The sequence below is a fragment of the Athene noctua genome, chromosome 6 (genome assembly GCF_965140245.1).
Source record: "Athene noctua chromosome 6, bAthNoc1.hap1.1, whole genome shotgun sequence".
Lineage (NCBI taxonomy): Eukaryota > Metazoa > Chordata > Aves > Strigiformes > Strigidae > Athene > Athene noctua.
Window position 1 is genome coordinate 36,840,635 of NC_134042.1, and position 15,687 is coordinate 36,856,321.

Sequence of the window (15,687 nt, forward strand, 5' to 3'; positions counted from 1 at the left end):
TGAAAAAAGATAATCTTTATTGAAATACTGCAGTACCAAGTTTAAAGATACTAGGATTTAATAAAAATTTTAATTAAGATTACCCATAAAAATTCCATCTACTTTACAAATACAGTGATGCGTGCAAAACTCTTGAATTTTTACTTGAATATCTCATACATTAGAAACTCACAGTTGGTACTGTCCATCTTCTGCCACAGAGATCAAATGGCCAGTGCTGAGAAAAGCTTTTGTCACACGAACTGCACTTCTCAAAACTACACAGAAAATTACCTTCATTTTTTTTTTAAGCTTCTACAGAAGGGGTAAGGGAATTCAAGAGCGCTGAACAAGAGCAGAGGTGGCCGCTCCCGGCGGCCGGGAGCTGCCCGTGCCCCGAGCCCGCCATCTCAGCCAGGCGCCCAAGGCGGGGCGGGCAGCGGCCCCTGGCGGACACGAAGTACCCGCCCGCGGGCGCTTTGGCGGCCCGGCGGCACCGGGCCCCTCCCGAAGGCCCGGGAGCGGCCGGTCACCCCCGCTGCACCCGCAGCACGGCGGGGGAACTCACCGGCGGCACAGGAGTCCTCCGTACGGGCACCGGGGGCCTCCCACGGGCACGACAGTTCCAGCATTTTAAGTAAATTACAATTTGTACGAATTACCACACCAAGTTAAATCAGAAACTCAGAGCCCAGGACCCTGTTTCTGCAACACTGGTCAGAAAACAGAGGAAGCAAAGAGCAGGACATGCATATAGCTATAATCCCACTCCCGAGCTTCCTACTCCTCAACACTTGATCCAGTAACAGTATCTTTGTATCCAGCAGATCAATTTTACTTTCTTGAGTTTGCCCAGTCTTTCTTCAGGCCCATGAAGGATCATGGCGTTCATATCTCATGGGTGAAAAGAGGAAAGAGGCGTTCTCATGGGAGGTAACATTTCTCAGCTCTGCATATAAATTAGGTGTATATACAATTAGACTTCCTCTGCAGCACTGAAAGACTCAAGCACCACTACCATCTGCAAGTAAGGAACAAGGGCCTAACAGACTCTGAGCAGGCAGAATGGCTGCAATAAGCTTGCTTATCCCAAAGAATAATTCTACTCCTCTATTACAAAGGTCATACTACAGAGCCTTGCTCCAGGGCAGCTTCACAATCCACAGCGTGTTACTACAAAGAGACATATATTGAGATCAGTGGCATTAAGAAACAAGCTTGAAGTCTAGAAGTGTCTTGTTTAAAGGTCAGCATTGAAGCCTGAACATGATCTTCCATTCTATTTGTTACATGTGGGGCTCAGACGTTTCTCCTTTGATTATTAGCAGGACCTCTATCTGCCAAAGGCATCCTTACACAACCTAAGTCAAAACCCTGCCTTAGATCATGGAGATCACCCATCAGTTAAACTGACTTAGGTAATTTTGTACGTATTCTCTGCCTCGGTCATTAAATGAAATGGACAGTTGAATTTTAAAGCTAGCACAAGCACCCTCCTGGAAATGTGCTATAAATCCATAAATATTATTTAATCAGAAACAAGCTTGCTTACAGGTCTCCAGATTAGATCCAAAACAGGAAGTTAGATACAGTTCAGATTGCAAAATGTCAATTTTCCATGGGGCCTGAGTTTCTATACCAGTAAAACTCCCATAGCACTTCCACATTTCTGCTGCTTGTTGCGCAACTTTTTCAAACTAGCACATTGTCAAAACAACCAGAAACTTTTCACAAACATTTCTTCAGTGTTTACAATTTAGGCATCCCACACAAACTTCAACTGTGCAATCCAGAACTGTAGGTATATTTTAAGCAGTCTTAATACTCTCAAAACTGAGGATATGCTGGCACTGCCAGATGTTGCTTTGATGGTATGCTAAAATTATTTACCTAGCATGCAGAACGGCTGGAGCTCAAGTCATCCTACTAAAAAGCTTCAAGATAACAATAAAACCACCTAAGCAGAGCTCAATTGTTAAGGCACAACAAGGGACTTCATTTCCAGGCACTATTGCAAGTCAGAAAGACAGACAGATATCTGACTTGGACACGAAGAGGTGTCCTGTTACGATAAAGTGGAATGAGACTTTTTCTTCTCATCTTTCTCACTAGCTAATTTAGCCCTCCCCTTTTTAAAAGCCAAACAAATAAAAAACTTTCTGTTGACAGTATTGTTCTTAGGTATCTACCTTCTTGTGCACTGTATAAGGACCTCAAACCACGGATTCATAACTAGTAATTCTGTGCAGCAGCAGAATGCCTGAAAGTAACCTCATTTGTGACTGTTCACACTTAAGCCCTGCAGTTTGAATAGTGGCGCTTTTATTACTGATTTCAAAATGAGGTGATAGGTCTTCTATCAGGAACATCAGCAAAATGTCAGGAGTCTTATGGGAGTCCCATTAATATTTCTTCTGAACAGATGATTTAAATCATTATCTGGAAAATACAAGAAGTTTCACTTAGACTGATAGAAGACTAGACCACATAACAAGTCTGTTTCTAGAGTGTATATGGACTGATTTTTCTAAGTCTTACCAGTAGGGAAAAGTGTTTATTCACCGCGCTGCGTATTGCATAATCCAACAGCAACTGGCCATACTAATGATTTTATTAAAAAGCATTCTGTTAAGCCTAATTAAGAGATAATATCATTATCTCAGAAAACTACAGTGAATAACTACAAATTCAGGTACTTTCATTTAACCCAATACATAGACTTCAGAGAAGCTAACATGTATAGCAGTTTTACAGTGTTCAGCAGATGTTACTCTATTTGCTAAACAATATCAGACTGCAAAATTGCTCTTACTGTTGATAGATCAATAATGACATGGGATAAGTCATTATCTCCGTGACAACAGAATTGTAACTGTTAGAGGAATATTGCGCATGTTGCTGCTGCAACTCTTACAGGCATGCCTCGGCTTCCTCACACAGCTGCTCTCTCTGCAAGCCTGGTATGCCCAGAGTACTACCAACCAAGGGCATCTCTTGGACTACAGAGGATTAAACTACAACTGTGGTTATGTTATTCTGGAAAGAGCATATCCTCACAAGGGTTTATTACACTTCAGGTTGATGCTCTTATTTCACTTACAATTTCTAATCCCCTTGTAGTAGAAACAACTAGAATGGAATTTAGGAAGGCAAATACAGAGTTCCATTCATAGCCCAACAATTTTTTGAAAGACATCATTTAGTTGCCTTTCAGAAAGATCTTTCTTTTTATTCAATGTTCATTTAATTCTCCTCTGACTCCCCAGGATCTTAAACTGGCAGGAGTCTTTCTGATAGATTAAAATGACAAACTACATACACCACTTGGGCTATTACACTTAACACTTGTTAAGCTTGTACCAGTTCAACAAATAGAAACACGTATTTTTGCTTTGCAGAATTTACTGGTTTTATCTATCATGAACTGGATACTATTTTTTTTTTCCACCATGTTAATCACGACACAGAAAACACAGAAAGCAGTAACTTTTATGTGTCTTGATCAGCATGACTATGCTTGGCTTCGTGTTCTGTTGAAACAAAACATACTGACACACAAAATGCACAATGTTCATCAACAATACAGTATGCAAACTTTGCCTTAAGATTCATAATAAAAAGTATTTCTTCATAAATATACATACTTTCAAACACTGCAGCAACACTTTTTTATTCATAAGCTATTCACATAGGATGACAAACGGTAAGTTTACCACAATTGGCTTTGGAACGTGTTCTAATTTAAGTAAAAAGCAACAGAAGTGACGCCTGAAGGTTGTTTCACAGAAAATGAAAACCAAGCTGTCACTCAAGCATCAGCTGCATTCCACAAAAATAAGGAAGTAGCGAATAGTCTTCTGAATGCTGAAGATGAGCTGGTGGTGTTTGTAAAGCTCTCACGTGAATGGAACTCGGTGGAAAAAAATACTTTTCCCTAAAGATGCAACTAATACAAATGGCCTTTAATATACCAAAAGTCCAGATGCTAGAGCTGCAATAATACTCAGATTTTCACTTTGATTTGTTATTTGTGAGAGACTGGTTTAGTACAGAGGAAAACTTTTCAACATTTTCTTCTACTTACAGGATGGACCCGGCCGCTGTAGACCTCCATGCTCTGCTCCAAGTTCTTGGAAAGAAACCGGCGTCTGCCCAGGAGCTCAAAGCTGGCTGGGCACACGGCCGCTTGCAGAACACGTTCCAAATTCCGCGCTTCCCTGGCTGATACCGGGCAGCTCCGCGCGTCTTCCAGCACCAGCTGACCCAGCCCCCCGCACAGGCCGGCAGCCAGCCCCATCTCGCTCCCACCTCTTCATCTTGCTGCCACCCCCGGCAGCTCTTCCAGTGACAGACTAAGCTGTGCAAAGCTACCGGTGACTCGGGTCTCCTCTCCCAGCAAAAGCATGCAGAAGAACTGCCAGTTTCTCCGTGATATAAACCGCCTGCTTCATTCCATTAAAACTCAAACAAAACCCAGCAAGTGAATACAGTCAAATAGCTACCGCCAAAGCTACCACGGAGACAGGCCTATCCGGCGCTTTGTCGGCTGCCCACACAACGCCTCCGCTGCCTCCGGTGACAAAAGGCGCCGACTCAACAGCGCTGCTCTTTTGAGAACACACTTCCACTGTCCACCGCTGCAACTCGCGCACCTGAACACGCTTCACCACCGCAGGGCTTCACTCAGCACAGGCAGCCGATCCACCGAGGCGGCCTGCCCCTCCGTAGCCCCGTTCTCCCGGATTTCATTTAGCCGTTAATAGGGCTGTGACTCCCAGCTCGCCCCCCAGCCCCAGGGCGCCCTACCCCAACCTGCACCACCAAAGGGCCGTCGGGATTGAACCCGAACCCCACGCCGGGGGCAGCTGCCCGTCGGCACATCCTCCGGCTCCACCCCAGCTCCCCCCGCCCCGCGCCACCCTCACGGCGCCGCGAACGGCCCCTGCCCGCACGCCCGGTCCGAAGGGAGCGGCTGAGCACGGAGGCGGCCGCCCAGCCGGTCTCCCTGCCGTGCTGCCCTCCCTTCGTCGCCGCGCCGCTAGGCCTGCGCCCCGGCCACCCCACGGAACCGACGGTGGAAACATGGGGGAGGCGGGCGGCTCCGCGCCCCGCGGCAGGGCGAGGAAGAGCAGCACACCCAGCCCTCGCCAGCGCCCCACGCCACCCGGAAGCGGAAGAAGCTACACGCTAATCACGCGCCCCCGGGGCTTCCGAGGAACGAGCTGCCCCGGGGAAGCCTGACCAATCGCTTCCGCGGAGTGGGCGGGGATTAACCAAATCGTAGTAGATTGACAGGTGCCCTTCCCAATGCAACTGCAGCGGCCCCGTTCCCTCCGCAAATAGGAAAGCCTCAGGGTTGCTGGGTGGGACAAGGCTTGTTGTATCTTCACATTACTGGCTGTTGATGATGATTGGCAGATGACTACGCCTATGTGGAGGAGACGCTCCCCTGCGACCTTTCCTGCTCTCCACCAATAGGCGGCCGGCGCTGCCTCGGGGCCGGCGGAGTGCGGGGGGGCCCGGCAGTGATCGGGGGTGGGCGGCCGGGGCAGCATGAGCCGGGTGGTGTGCGCGGCCTGGCGGTTGGGTGCCGCCGCCGTGCGGGGCCGGGCCGTGCGGCCGCTGAGCCAGGCGACCACCGGGGACGCCGAGGGCGGCGGGGCCCAGGGCGGCGGCGGCAGCGGTTCGGGGTCGCGGGAGGCTGTGGAGCGGCTGGTGCGGGAGCACCCGGTGGTGGTGTTCATGAAGGGCAGCCCAGCGCAGCCGCTCTGCGGCTTCAGCAACGCCGTCGTGCAGATCCTGCGCCTGCACGGCGTGGAGGACTACCGCGCCCACGACGTCCTGCAGGACCCCGACCTCCGCCAAGGTCAGCGGCGGGCCGGGGCCGGGCGCGGCTGTTGCCGGGGTTCACCTTTGGGCGCCGCCTCGCCCGCGGCTGGGGCTTGCACAGAGCCCGAGCCGGTCCAGGGCTTCCCCTTGTGAAACGCCGCTGTTCCGGCGCAGAGCCAGAGCCCCGAGGTACCGGTTTCCCGGTAGGGAAGACCCTCGGGAGGCTCCGGCGTGCGTGACCCTGCTGGAAGGTCGGGGTTGCCCTGCCCGCTTCTCACAGGTGTAACTCGCCTTTGCTCGCTCTCTCGGGTGTTTGGTTTGGTTTATAAGCAGGCCTACAGCCCGGAGTTTGGGGGATTTGAAGTGTATCACAGAGATGAGCTATTGAGGTTACTTTGCCTGGACGTCCCCGTTTGGTTTCTGTAAGCCCGTACTGTGTCCAACCCTGACAGTGTCTGAGAGTGTTTTAGTTATCTGCAGAAGACAGTCGTGCTTACGGGGTAATTCCTGGAGATCGGGCTTTTTATGCCATGCTGCCTTACCTAATTAATTGATGCAAAGCTGCATTAAAAGACCCCTAAGATACTTCACTATCTAGTCAGATATTTTTGTTCTCTGTGAACAGTATGGTGAAACTTAATGGCTTGGACTTGTACCACTGCATTCCCTGCTGGCACTGTCTGCTGGCGCTCTCTTGATAAAGTACAAAACTATGCTAATCACTTGCACAATAAATATTTTGTAATAGTTTCACCGTTACTGCTCAAGTGGTAGGAACTACTCTGTATAAGGTTTTTTACCAATTGTAGAAAGCTAGTACTCTGTTCTCATAATGCTTTTCTTTTTTCCCCTCTTTGATGCATGTCGCTGACTGTTAAGGTGTTACGTGGTTATTTGAGAAAGTTTTAAAACAAAAAGACAAAAGTACATATTAATTCGTTGTGAAGGTGCATGGCATTAACAGTTCTTGTCTGGAATACACTAAAATGTGCTTTAAAGCCACATGCTGGCACATACCAAGTGACTTTCTTCTGTGTTTTCAATGTCATCTGACTAATTCAGTTTTTCATTAGCTTTTAGCCAAAAGGCAGATTTTTCCGATTCTTGCTTGCTTTTCAGTTCACAGGTGTAGCAGTAGGTACGGTGTAAAAACTTAAATATGGAATTTGGTTGTGATGACATTCTTTGTTAATGAATGTTGGGTTTTGTTCAAGTAAATACTACCTTTGGCAGGTGAGCAAATCATGGTAGTTTTCTAAACTTAATTTACATACCTATTTTGAATAATCTTACCATTTACTAGAGCAAACTTTTAAAAAAGAAGAAACAAAAACCTCGAAACCAAACCGTCAGTGTTTCACTTTTGGTTGAGAGGGCTTTTGTGAGCCCTTCAACAGGCAACGCGTTTGTCACTTACAATCTCTGAATATATGAATATGTGAATATATAATATTTTATTCTTGTGTAACATCTTCCTTCTGAGCACAACTGTTTCCTCCATGTGAACTCTGGCTTGTGCTTGGTGATCCGAGAGGTTATTTCTTTCCTGGCTACCTGAGCTTTAAATTGAAGTTAATAGTTCTGTTTGGCTAAGCTGAGCTGAATGCAGTAACAGAGTTTACACTTGCACAATATTCAGCTGGTTCTCAGGTGCTTAAAGAAGTTGTTCTGTTCCCTTCCATGCACCAGCTTTGGCACTTGTCTGACGGCATGGAGAGCTAGCTCGATTTTTTTTTTTTTTTTTTTTTTTTACTTGATCACTGGATGTGCAAGTTAAACTAGCTTGTTGTACTGTGAGGTGAGTGCCAAAGCCAGTCTTGAAGTGAAGAGTTGGGGAATGACATGGCTGCTTTCAAGGCCAGCAGGCTGTCAGTTGCTTCAACTGTATTACCTACTGCATCCTAAAAAGCCAGTATGTGCCTGCTTCTGTGGGTAGCAGTCTGACAGAGAGGGCAGGGTTGCTGGAAGCTGTAGCTCTGCAAGTTGCCAAGCGTGATTCAGCAGTGGCTGCCTCTTAGTCTCCTGGGAGCTGCTCTCAGGTGCTGAAAAGTTAGATATGCAGTGTGTGATGCTTTCCTAAGCTCTCTATGTGAACATAATCTGCACTGCATGCATGTGGGGTTAGTTGAGGGTATGCTGAGCCTTTAGCTGTGAAAATATCTAATACATCTGCTCAACTGAAGATTGATCTGCAAGGATATTACTGTATGTGAGCTGGTCACCAGTTTTGTATTCAGCTGAACATAAATGTTTGTATATATGTGCGCTTACACCATCTGTAGTAAGAGATGGCTGTTTGCAGAGATGGTGGTTCAGGCATGTTTGAAGTGATGGTTGCTTTCCTGTATCTACTGAAACACCTTATTTTCAGGTTGTTCAACTGTTGAAACTTGCCCTGCACTGAAATATGGCAAGCTGTAAAACCAGAACAACTCTCCTGCTTGCTTCTTCACCTAAAAGCATGTTCAGATCTGTGAAAATAAATAGTTATTGGTACTTTGTGTGATTTATCCGAACTTGAGCTTGAAGATATGCTTCCCTGACCCAGATCCTTTGTTATTAAAGCTTGCTTAAGAGACCTCAGCACTCTCTCTTGGACTGGTTCCACGGCTATTCAAGTTTCTCTAAGTTGGCTGTACCACAAGTGGTCCTGCTCTCAGCTGATGCCCAGCATTAGGCTGGTCCAGGCCAGTAATGTGGCAGAGAAGCTTGGGACTGCATACCGGAAAAGTGATGGTTTAAACTGTTGTGGTAGTTAACACTCAGAGTATTTTCACTGCTGCTTTACATTACTTATATATGGGATGCTGTCGAGAGGGTAGTCTTGATCGTTCCTCCTCCACTTGGGCTAGCTTTCCCTCAATCGTGCTTGCACCAGGACTAACGATCTCTATGAAAATATGTTGCTTTTCCTGGAGAAAGTGTGGTAGGAGTGAGAGTGGTTGCTTGAGTCAGTTCTTTGATGTGGCCCATCAAATGCTAATTTGCTAATCCTGGCAAGAGAGAGGCTGAGAATTGGTAACTAGACTTCGGGAAATGGGGTGGGAGTGCGCTAGGTACCCCTTTCAGTAGCAGTTTGCACCGATTTTGGTGTTACAGGCACCTTAAAACGTGCTAGCTCAGCTGTCAAACTGTAAACCTGATCTGCGGAGTGTGGTTTTACAAAGCAAACAGTGCTTCAAAGCAGAGTCTGCAGCTTCTGCCGTGCAGTGGGAAGTGTTGATGTGCGGGGAGCAGGAAGGAGATCCTTTGGGGTGTCTGTGCTGCCGATCACAGAAGTGCATCCCAAGTGCAGCAAGCATAGACCGGGCTAATTTGCTTTAACACTACTGAAATAGTATCATAACTGCTCTACTAAGTTAAAAGTTGGTTAGCCAGTTCAGGAGGTGTTCAGTTTGTAATCTGTTTGAGCCCTGGCACAAAGGCGTTTAAAGCATCTTGTCCAGTATGTGAAATGCAGCACACAGAGCAACTCAGCTTGACTGTATTTATATTTTTATTTGAAGTTGTAGAGGTGCTTGAGTCACAACTACTCTAAGTGCTTGTATGTAATTGCAGTTGGGTCCTTGAAGAAAATATTTCAGTGAAAGAATAATTGGTGTAAATATTACCCTGGAATGCTTATTAGAGTAGGTTTATGCAGAGCCCTTGGTTCTCAATTCATGTTTAGCATTACAATATCTTAACAAAACCAAACCGGTTTGTATCTGTAGTGGCTTCTTCAAGTAGGGCTATCCTTAAACATGTCTTAATATTAGCACTTGAATTTTTCATTGCAACTGAAAGATTTTTAGGACAGTTTGAGCACTTCCGAGTGTCCGAGTGCTCAAAGGCCAAGGAGTGTTTAAGAAAAGTGCTGCTGAACATAAATTGACATCAAAGCTTATAACTTCTGCAAACTGTATCAAGGTTTTAATTAAATACTAAGGAAGAAGTTACACGTGCTAGAGATTAGGTTAAATGGTTATGGGTTCCCTTTGGCCTTGGTTTATATGCTAAACTTGCTGGTTTAGACTTCTGAAGCATTGGTTGTCCATGTATAAAATCTGAAGTAAAAATAAAATCTCCTAGCTGATGTTGTACTTCATAGTTAGCAACACTTTTTTTTTTTAACAACAAAATTTTTTTCTAATTCCTATTATTTTAATGGATTTTTAAAACACACTTATTTGACTAAGGGGAATTATAAGCTCTATTTCATCTTTTGTGCATTAAAATCATAATCCCATTGTGTATTTATGCACTTATACATATTTATTTTAAAATAGTTTAAGTTCTAATAAAGCAAGCATAGTTTGCTTATATGGTTATTTTTTTACCTCAGATATTTTGGGTTTTACCTTTACAGTCTTTAGAGGTTAAAATGTTTTCTAAAGGGAAAGCAAATTCCCTCGTGTTTTCTGCTATACAGGGCTAATATTTACTGTTAGTACTTTGACAGTCTATACTAAAGCTTGCAGGTGCTTGTTTAGAGGGTTGACTTCCAGGGTGAATGGGCTCTAATGATCTGAAAAGACACCTCTCTTGTCTGTAGTCTTAAATTTGCTATATGGGCTTTCATGCCTTTGGTAGAAAAATTCCAGGCATTGCATATTGAAGATGTATAAAAAATGTTGAATTCAAAACTTGGTATCTAAGCAAGTCCTGGTGGACTTGGTATAAGAGCCACGCCAGTGTAGAATTTAATTATTTCCTCTGCTACAGAAATAATGGCTTTGTGTGAAGGGTCATTTAAAAAATGGCAAAACAGATATAATCATTCTTCTGTATAAACTTGTGTGATGTCTTAAAGTGCAAGTTGGCATTCAGTATCAGCTGATGAGTTAATATTTTTGGATGGTCTTACATTTGTCTTCTGCGAAGTATAGTTTTAAACTTTAATTCTATACTTCATAATTGTGTCTCGAGCTCTGTTCCATTTAATGAGTACTTTTAAAGAGAGTTCAGCCTTTGTGCCCCTCCCATGGGCTGTAAGGTCTGGCAATGAAAGATAAAGCAATTTGAAATTCGTAAGGCTTCTAGAGGGGTGAATGTATCTTGCAATTGAAATTACAGTAGTAAGTATAACCATATGAATTCAGTAAGAACATAAAACACTTGAAAGTCCCTTTGGGAAATATAAAGGATAACAATGTAAACAGTTCTTAATATTTTTCAATATTTCTCATTTCTTTAATTGATTGAAAAATCAAATTTGTTTGTTTCCTTGGAGGGAAAAGAGACGCTACATTTTCCCAGCTTCTGTTTGAAGTCTGTATAGGAGCTGACTCTGTATCTTTCAACCCATATCTTTGAGTTGGAGTGAGAACCAAACCTAACTTTAACCTAGTTTTTCTGATAGTGTTCCTGTTATCTATATAAATTTTTGCCTCAGTGGGAAGGAAAGGAAAATGTCAGTAGTGCTGTCAGGTGGCAACAATGTATTCTGTTTAAAATACCATACTATTTGTAGAGGGGGAAACCTTTAATACTTTTTTTAATACTATTTTTTTTTCTTATGCAGGAATAAAAAACTATTCTAACTGGCCTACCATCCCACAAGTATACCTCAATGGTGAATTTGTTGGTGGCTGTGATATACTCCTCCAGATGCATCAGAATGGAGATCTTGTAGAAGAGCTGAAGAAGCTAGGAATCCGTTCAGCACTTCTGGATGCAGAAAAAGACCAAGACAAAAAGTAAAATGAGAAAAAAAAAAAAATTGTTGTCATGGGAATAAAGCAGATCTTCGATAAGAACTTATTACCAGTAAAGCCTTACATACTTTAGCTCAAAGAAGGCATCTTTTTGAACTGACACTAAGATTTATCTGTGAATATCTGTTAGCTCATGGTAAATGTAGTGATATTGGTATTTTGACTTAAGGATATTGTGAAAATTTGAGTATAACCACTGCACTGTAAAGCATACATTTGTGGAAATTTGTGTTTAAAAAAAGAAAAAGTTCACTTCTAAAAGCAGTCTATTCTGAATTGAGGTAGGAGTAAACCAAAAGAACTAATAATATTTTTATGGATTTTGTGTGTGTGTTTCTCTGTTCTTTGATACACAAACCTACACAGACAGTGTTTGCATTCCCTTGCTCTTCTTGAAAAAGTGTTTAGTAGTAGTGTATCAGTTTTTCTGTATAACTCCTTGTGATAAGACTTCCTGAGACCCTGTAAAACTTCTGTAATCACATATGATATAGGAGAAAAATAGTCTTCAAACAATAGGGGAGAAAAAAGATTATATGAGAGTGCATGAAATATACTTTTATTCCAAAGGGTAAAATAAACAAACTTGTACAAATACATGTATAATGGTCATCATTACTTTGTAACTTTCTGATGGCTTTTAAAAGATTGCTAAGAATTGTGCCTAAAGATTTTATAAAACCTTTTCTACCTCTCGCAAAGCAGTTTTTCCCCTGCTTATATACTTTGTGTATTGCAGTTCTGTGTCAGTGCTAAAATGTGGGAATTGTTTAAGGCTTCAGTATTCTAGCTTGAAATAGTACGGGAGAATACTTCAGTTACTACTGTAATCTTGTATTAATCTTTAGTTACCAAGTTATCTTTTTATATTTGTTGTATTTCCAATTATTTTCTCCTGACTGCTGTGCTCTGAAGAATATGGTCTTCAAACATGGAATTAACAGATGACATGTTTCATGTAGATAAGATGAGTGCAGCAGCAAGGCTACTGAATAGATAAATGCTTCTTTGTGGAAAGTCTCTGAAGGCTTCAGTAGCTATTTAAGCATGTTCCCTAAGTGAAAACAAATTATGTTAACTAGTGTAGCTTCAGCTGTACAGTAGTACTGCTAAGGTTAAAAACTAACCAAGCTGTTTCTAACTGTAGTTTACTTTTATTAATATAAATCAGTTTGCATGTGATTTAGGCAAATGATTGGAAATAAACTATATTTTATGTTGATTGTCTGCGGTAGTTCCTTTTAATTTTAAATCACTAATGAAACTGATACTACTTTTGATTTGAAACCTAAAATGTTTTCCACTGCATAGGATAGAAAATGTGTTCTAGAGAAAGGATACATTATGACTGGTCAGTGAAGAGGAAATCAGGACTGGAACTTGTAGATGAGAGATTTGATGCAAGTTCCAGTTCTAAAGCTCTCCTGGCCACTTGAGCAAGCTGTCCAGTGGAGAAACTATAATGGTACGTTCTTCACAGAATTTGCCAAACTGGTTACTGTATGGTTTTAATGCAGTCAGCATCACCAAGATTAATTACAGTGTGTAGGTTCTCTGTGTGTTCACGTGTTCATGACAGTTGCCCAGCACCAGCAGAGGTGACTGAATGACCACTGAGTATGAGTAAGTTTTGCTCTGAGGCAGTCACTTGTGGCTGTTAGGCACAGAGATACAAGTGCAAGACTTCTTTGGTCATTTACCATATCCCATTCATGAAATGCAGCACTTTAGGTATAGATGAAGGTTAGTTACAAGTATTTCAGTGTTACCTCTCTTTGAATTCAAATTAAATAAGCTTTCTTATGGCTAATCTTTCACAAGTAGTTTTTGCTATTCTGAATGTAAAATGATTTTTAGAAAAATGGAATTCAGAAGTCTTTGGGTTTTTGTGTCAGAAGACCTACTAAAAGGGATGTACACAGTAAACAAAGACTAAGGTAACAAGATTAAATTATTTTCTGCTTCGGTGGTTAACTCTTAGTCTGACTACTAAATAAATCTATTAAAAAATAAAAGCCCAAATCTGCTGTTTCATTGAGTTCTATACTATTCTATGATAGCTGAATATTTTTCAGTACCATCTGCTTGTAGTTTAACATAAAGGTAACTTCAGTATGTGAAGTCATCTTTCTCCTCTAAGCAAAATTTTTCTCCCAGCATGAGTTCCTACATTTACTAAAATTCTGAAAGTTTTTCTGTGTTCTCAACTTCATTCTCCTTAGACTTATTAGTTTTTAATTATTTGGTTAAAATTTTGCATAACATAGATTGTAGTTTTTATAGCAGTCCTTTGCCTGATTGAAATGTACGTTGTGATTGAGCAAGTAAAAGCAGCAGTGGTACCATGAAGTGTGGTTCACAGAGCCACAAGAGTGGGAATATAAAGTGTGACTTCTGTTTGCAGTCCCATACCAGTCACATCTTTCCAGGCTTTGTGTGTGTGAGCAGTTGTTTTGCATATTACATCTATATAAATATTCATGTTAATCCAACTACAACAGAAAAATCACCATCTAGATACTTAAATTGAAAAAGATGCTCACAAAGAGGCTTATTTTGTGAGCTGACTAAGAGTGTTTTCCCTGAGAAACTAGTTCTTGGGTTGATTGTTTTAGAAGATGGGCAGTATTCTGCACTCTTCTTGTCAGCTTTTGCTGTCCCTTAAACTAGAGGCAAAAGGCAGCATGTGCTTCCAAGTTCAAGAAGGATGCTCCTGCAAATGAGCTGATTTTATTGAGAAAAAATCATGCCTATCATTGATGAGAGATATACATCTGCTCTACTCGAGGCCTTTCGCAATGAGGGAAGGCAACTGATAATATTGGAGTCTGGAGTGATAATTGGTGGACGTGCTGAGCTAGTAGTGGGGAGCTGGTGCTCACTGGAAAGATCTATGAGGAGACCCTGGCTGGGAGGATGCCAAGGGTTCTCAGGGGGAAGGGGTTACTTTTTTTTCCCCCAGGAGGAGCAGCTTGTCACAGGAGGAGAGGGGAATGATGAGGAAAAAACACTGGCACTGCTGCTTGTAATTACTGCACTATAATTGTGCTCAGGAACATGGCTTGGGAAGGCTGGCTGGAGTTGCTGAGGATAGCCAAAAGCAAAGATGGGGAGCTGCCCTTGCCATCTTCGGTGAAGAAAGAAGCAAAACTGCCTGGTCTTGGGTTTGGGCACGGCTAAGAATAAGGCAGGCATCAGAGCTATGCATGAGCATTGTCACCTGCAGGGCTTCTACAGATCAAGGTTTGTTGTACAGTGCTGCCAGCTCCAGAATACTAATGACATCTTAATGGGTTACATGGTAAGTGTGTTTCTCAGCCTTAATGACCCTTTCCTTGCCTTAATTTTGCTAGCAAATGTTTGAATGTGATCAATATTCTTAATTGCTTGTCTACTCTGAAAAAAAAAACCACGTTTATACAGATTAAATGCCCTGAAATGTTTCAAGTGCCTTTATTTGAGTCTGACATGGAGGCTTATTTTCATGTTCTGACCGAGTTCTGTGATTATCTTTAAAAAGTGGGCTAGAAATCTTTGGCAGGATTTTTCCAGGATGCTAATGCTAACAAAGCACATGGAAAAGAGTCAGGTGTGGGAACACGAAATTGAAGAATCGTAGCAAGGAAAATCTCTCCTGAGCTAGCACCAACAATCCCATCAAGGCCCTGTCGGTGCCTGCATCTAAGAAGGCCAATATTAAAAAGCAGAGCTGGCAGTGTGAGCAATAAATCCCTGTCTAATCTGATTTGCATGTGCCTTCTGCAGAAACTAGATCTTCTTACACAGGGTTTTTCAATATCCATATTATAGGATTGTGTAAGAAGGAAGAACTCATTAGTTACAAGATATGCATTACCTGTTAAAGGGTCTGTGAGCAAAGATGGAAAGACAAGAAAGAAAGGTAAAGAGAGTTGGAAGGTTTTAGATTGTTAGTAGTACTGGGTGGTGGGTTGAGTTTGCTTTTTGGCCCAAAGGGTTCAGATTAAAACACTGCTCTGGGAGAGGCTGTTGTTCATTATTTGGTTTTGACTTTTCTGTTGAGAAGCTGCTTGTTTCATTGAGTAGTTCTGTCTTAAAGCACTGCTGATCATGGCTATAGAAACTCCTGACTGATTTAACTACTTGACGCCTATCCTGACATAATCTCTTAGGGAAAACAGGTTTTAGTTACACACAAGAATAG

The 15,687-nt window shown here is 42.6% G+C and overlaps 1 protein-coding gene, 1 long non-coding RNA gene and 1 other non-coding gene across 3 annotated transcripts; 1 reads left to right on the forward strand and 2 right to left on the reverse strand.

Moving 5' to 3' along the window:
- Positions 1–5,154, reverse strand: LOC141961609 (uncharacterized). Its single transcript, XR_012633803.1, has 2 exons — positions 4,064–5,154; positions 1–2,418 (listed from the first exon to the last, which is right to left on the reverse strand). It is a non-coding gene; the product is annotated as an uncharacterized LOC141961609 (long non-coding RNA).
- On the reverse strand, positions 2,715–2,987 carry LOC141962239 (small Cajal body-specific RNA 13). The gene has a single exon (XR_012633898.1).
- A 321-nt stretch (positions 5,155–5,475) lies between the features above and the next one.
- On the forward strand, positions 5,476–12,731 carry GLRX5 (glutaredoxin 5). The gene is made up of 2 exons (XM_074908608.1): positions 5,476–5,845; positions 11,312–12,731. Exons 1-2 carry the CDS (start codon positions 5,533–5,535, stop codon positions 11,488–11,490), a joined length of 492 nt encoding a protein of 163 aa, XP_074764709.1. The 5' UTR covers positions 5,476–5,532; the 3' UTR covers positions 11,491–12,731.
- The last annotated feature ends 2,956 nt before the right edge of the window (positions 12,732–15,687 follow it).

Excerpts from the sequence above, each read along its gene's own strand:
- GLRX5 (XM_074908608.1), top strand. The coding sequence starts at position 5,533 with ATGAGCCGGGTGGTGTGCGCGGCCTGGCGGTTGGGTGCCGCCGCCGTG. Across the intron at positions 5,846-11,311 it reads GGACCCCGACCTCCGCCAAG|GAATAAAAAACTATTCTAAC; the intron begins GTCAGCGGCGGG and ends TTTCTTATGCAG.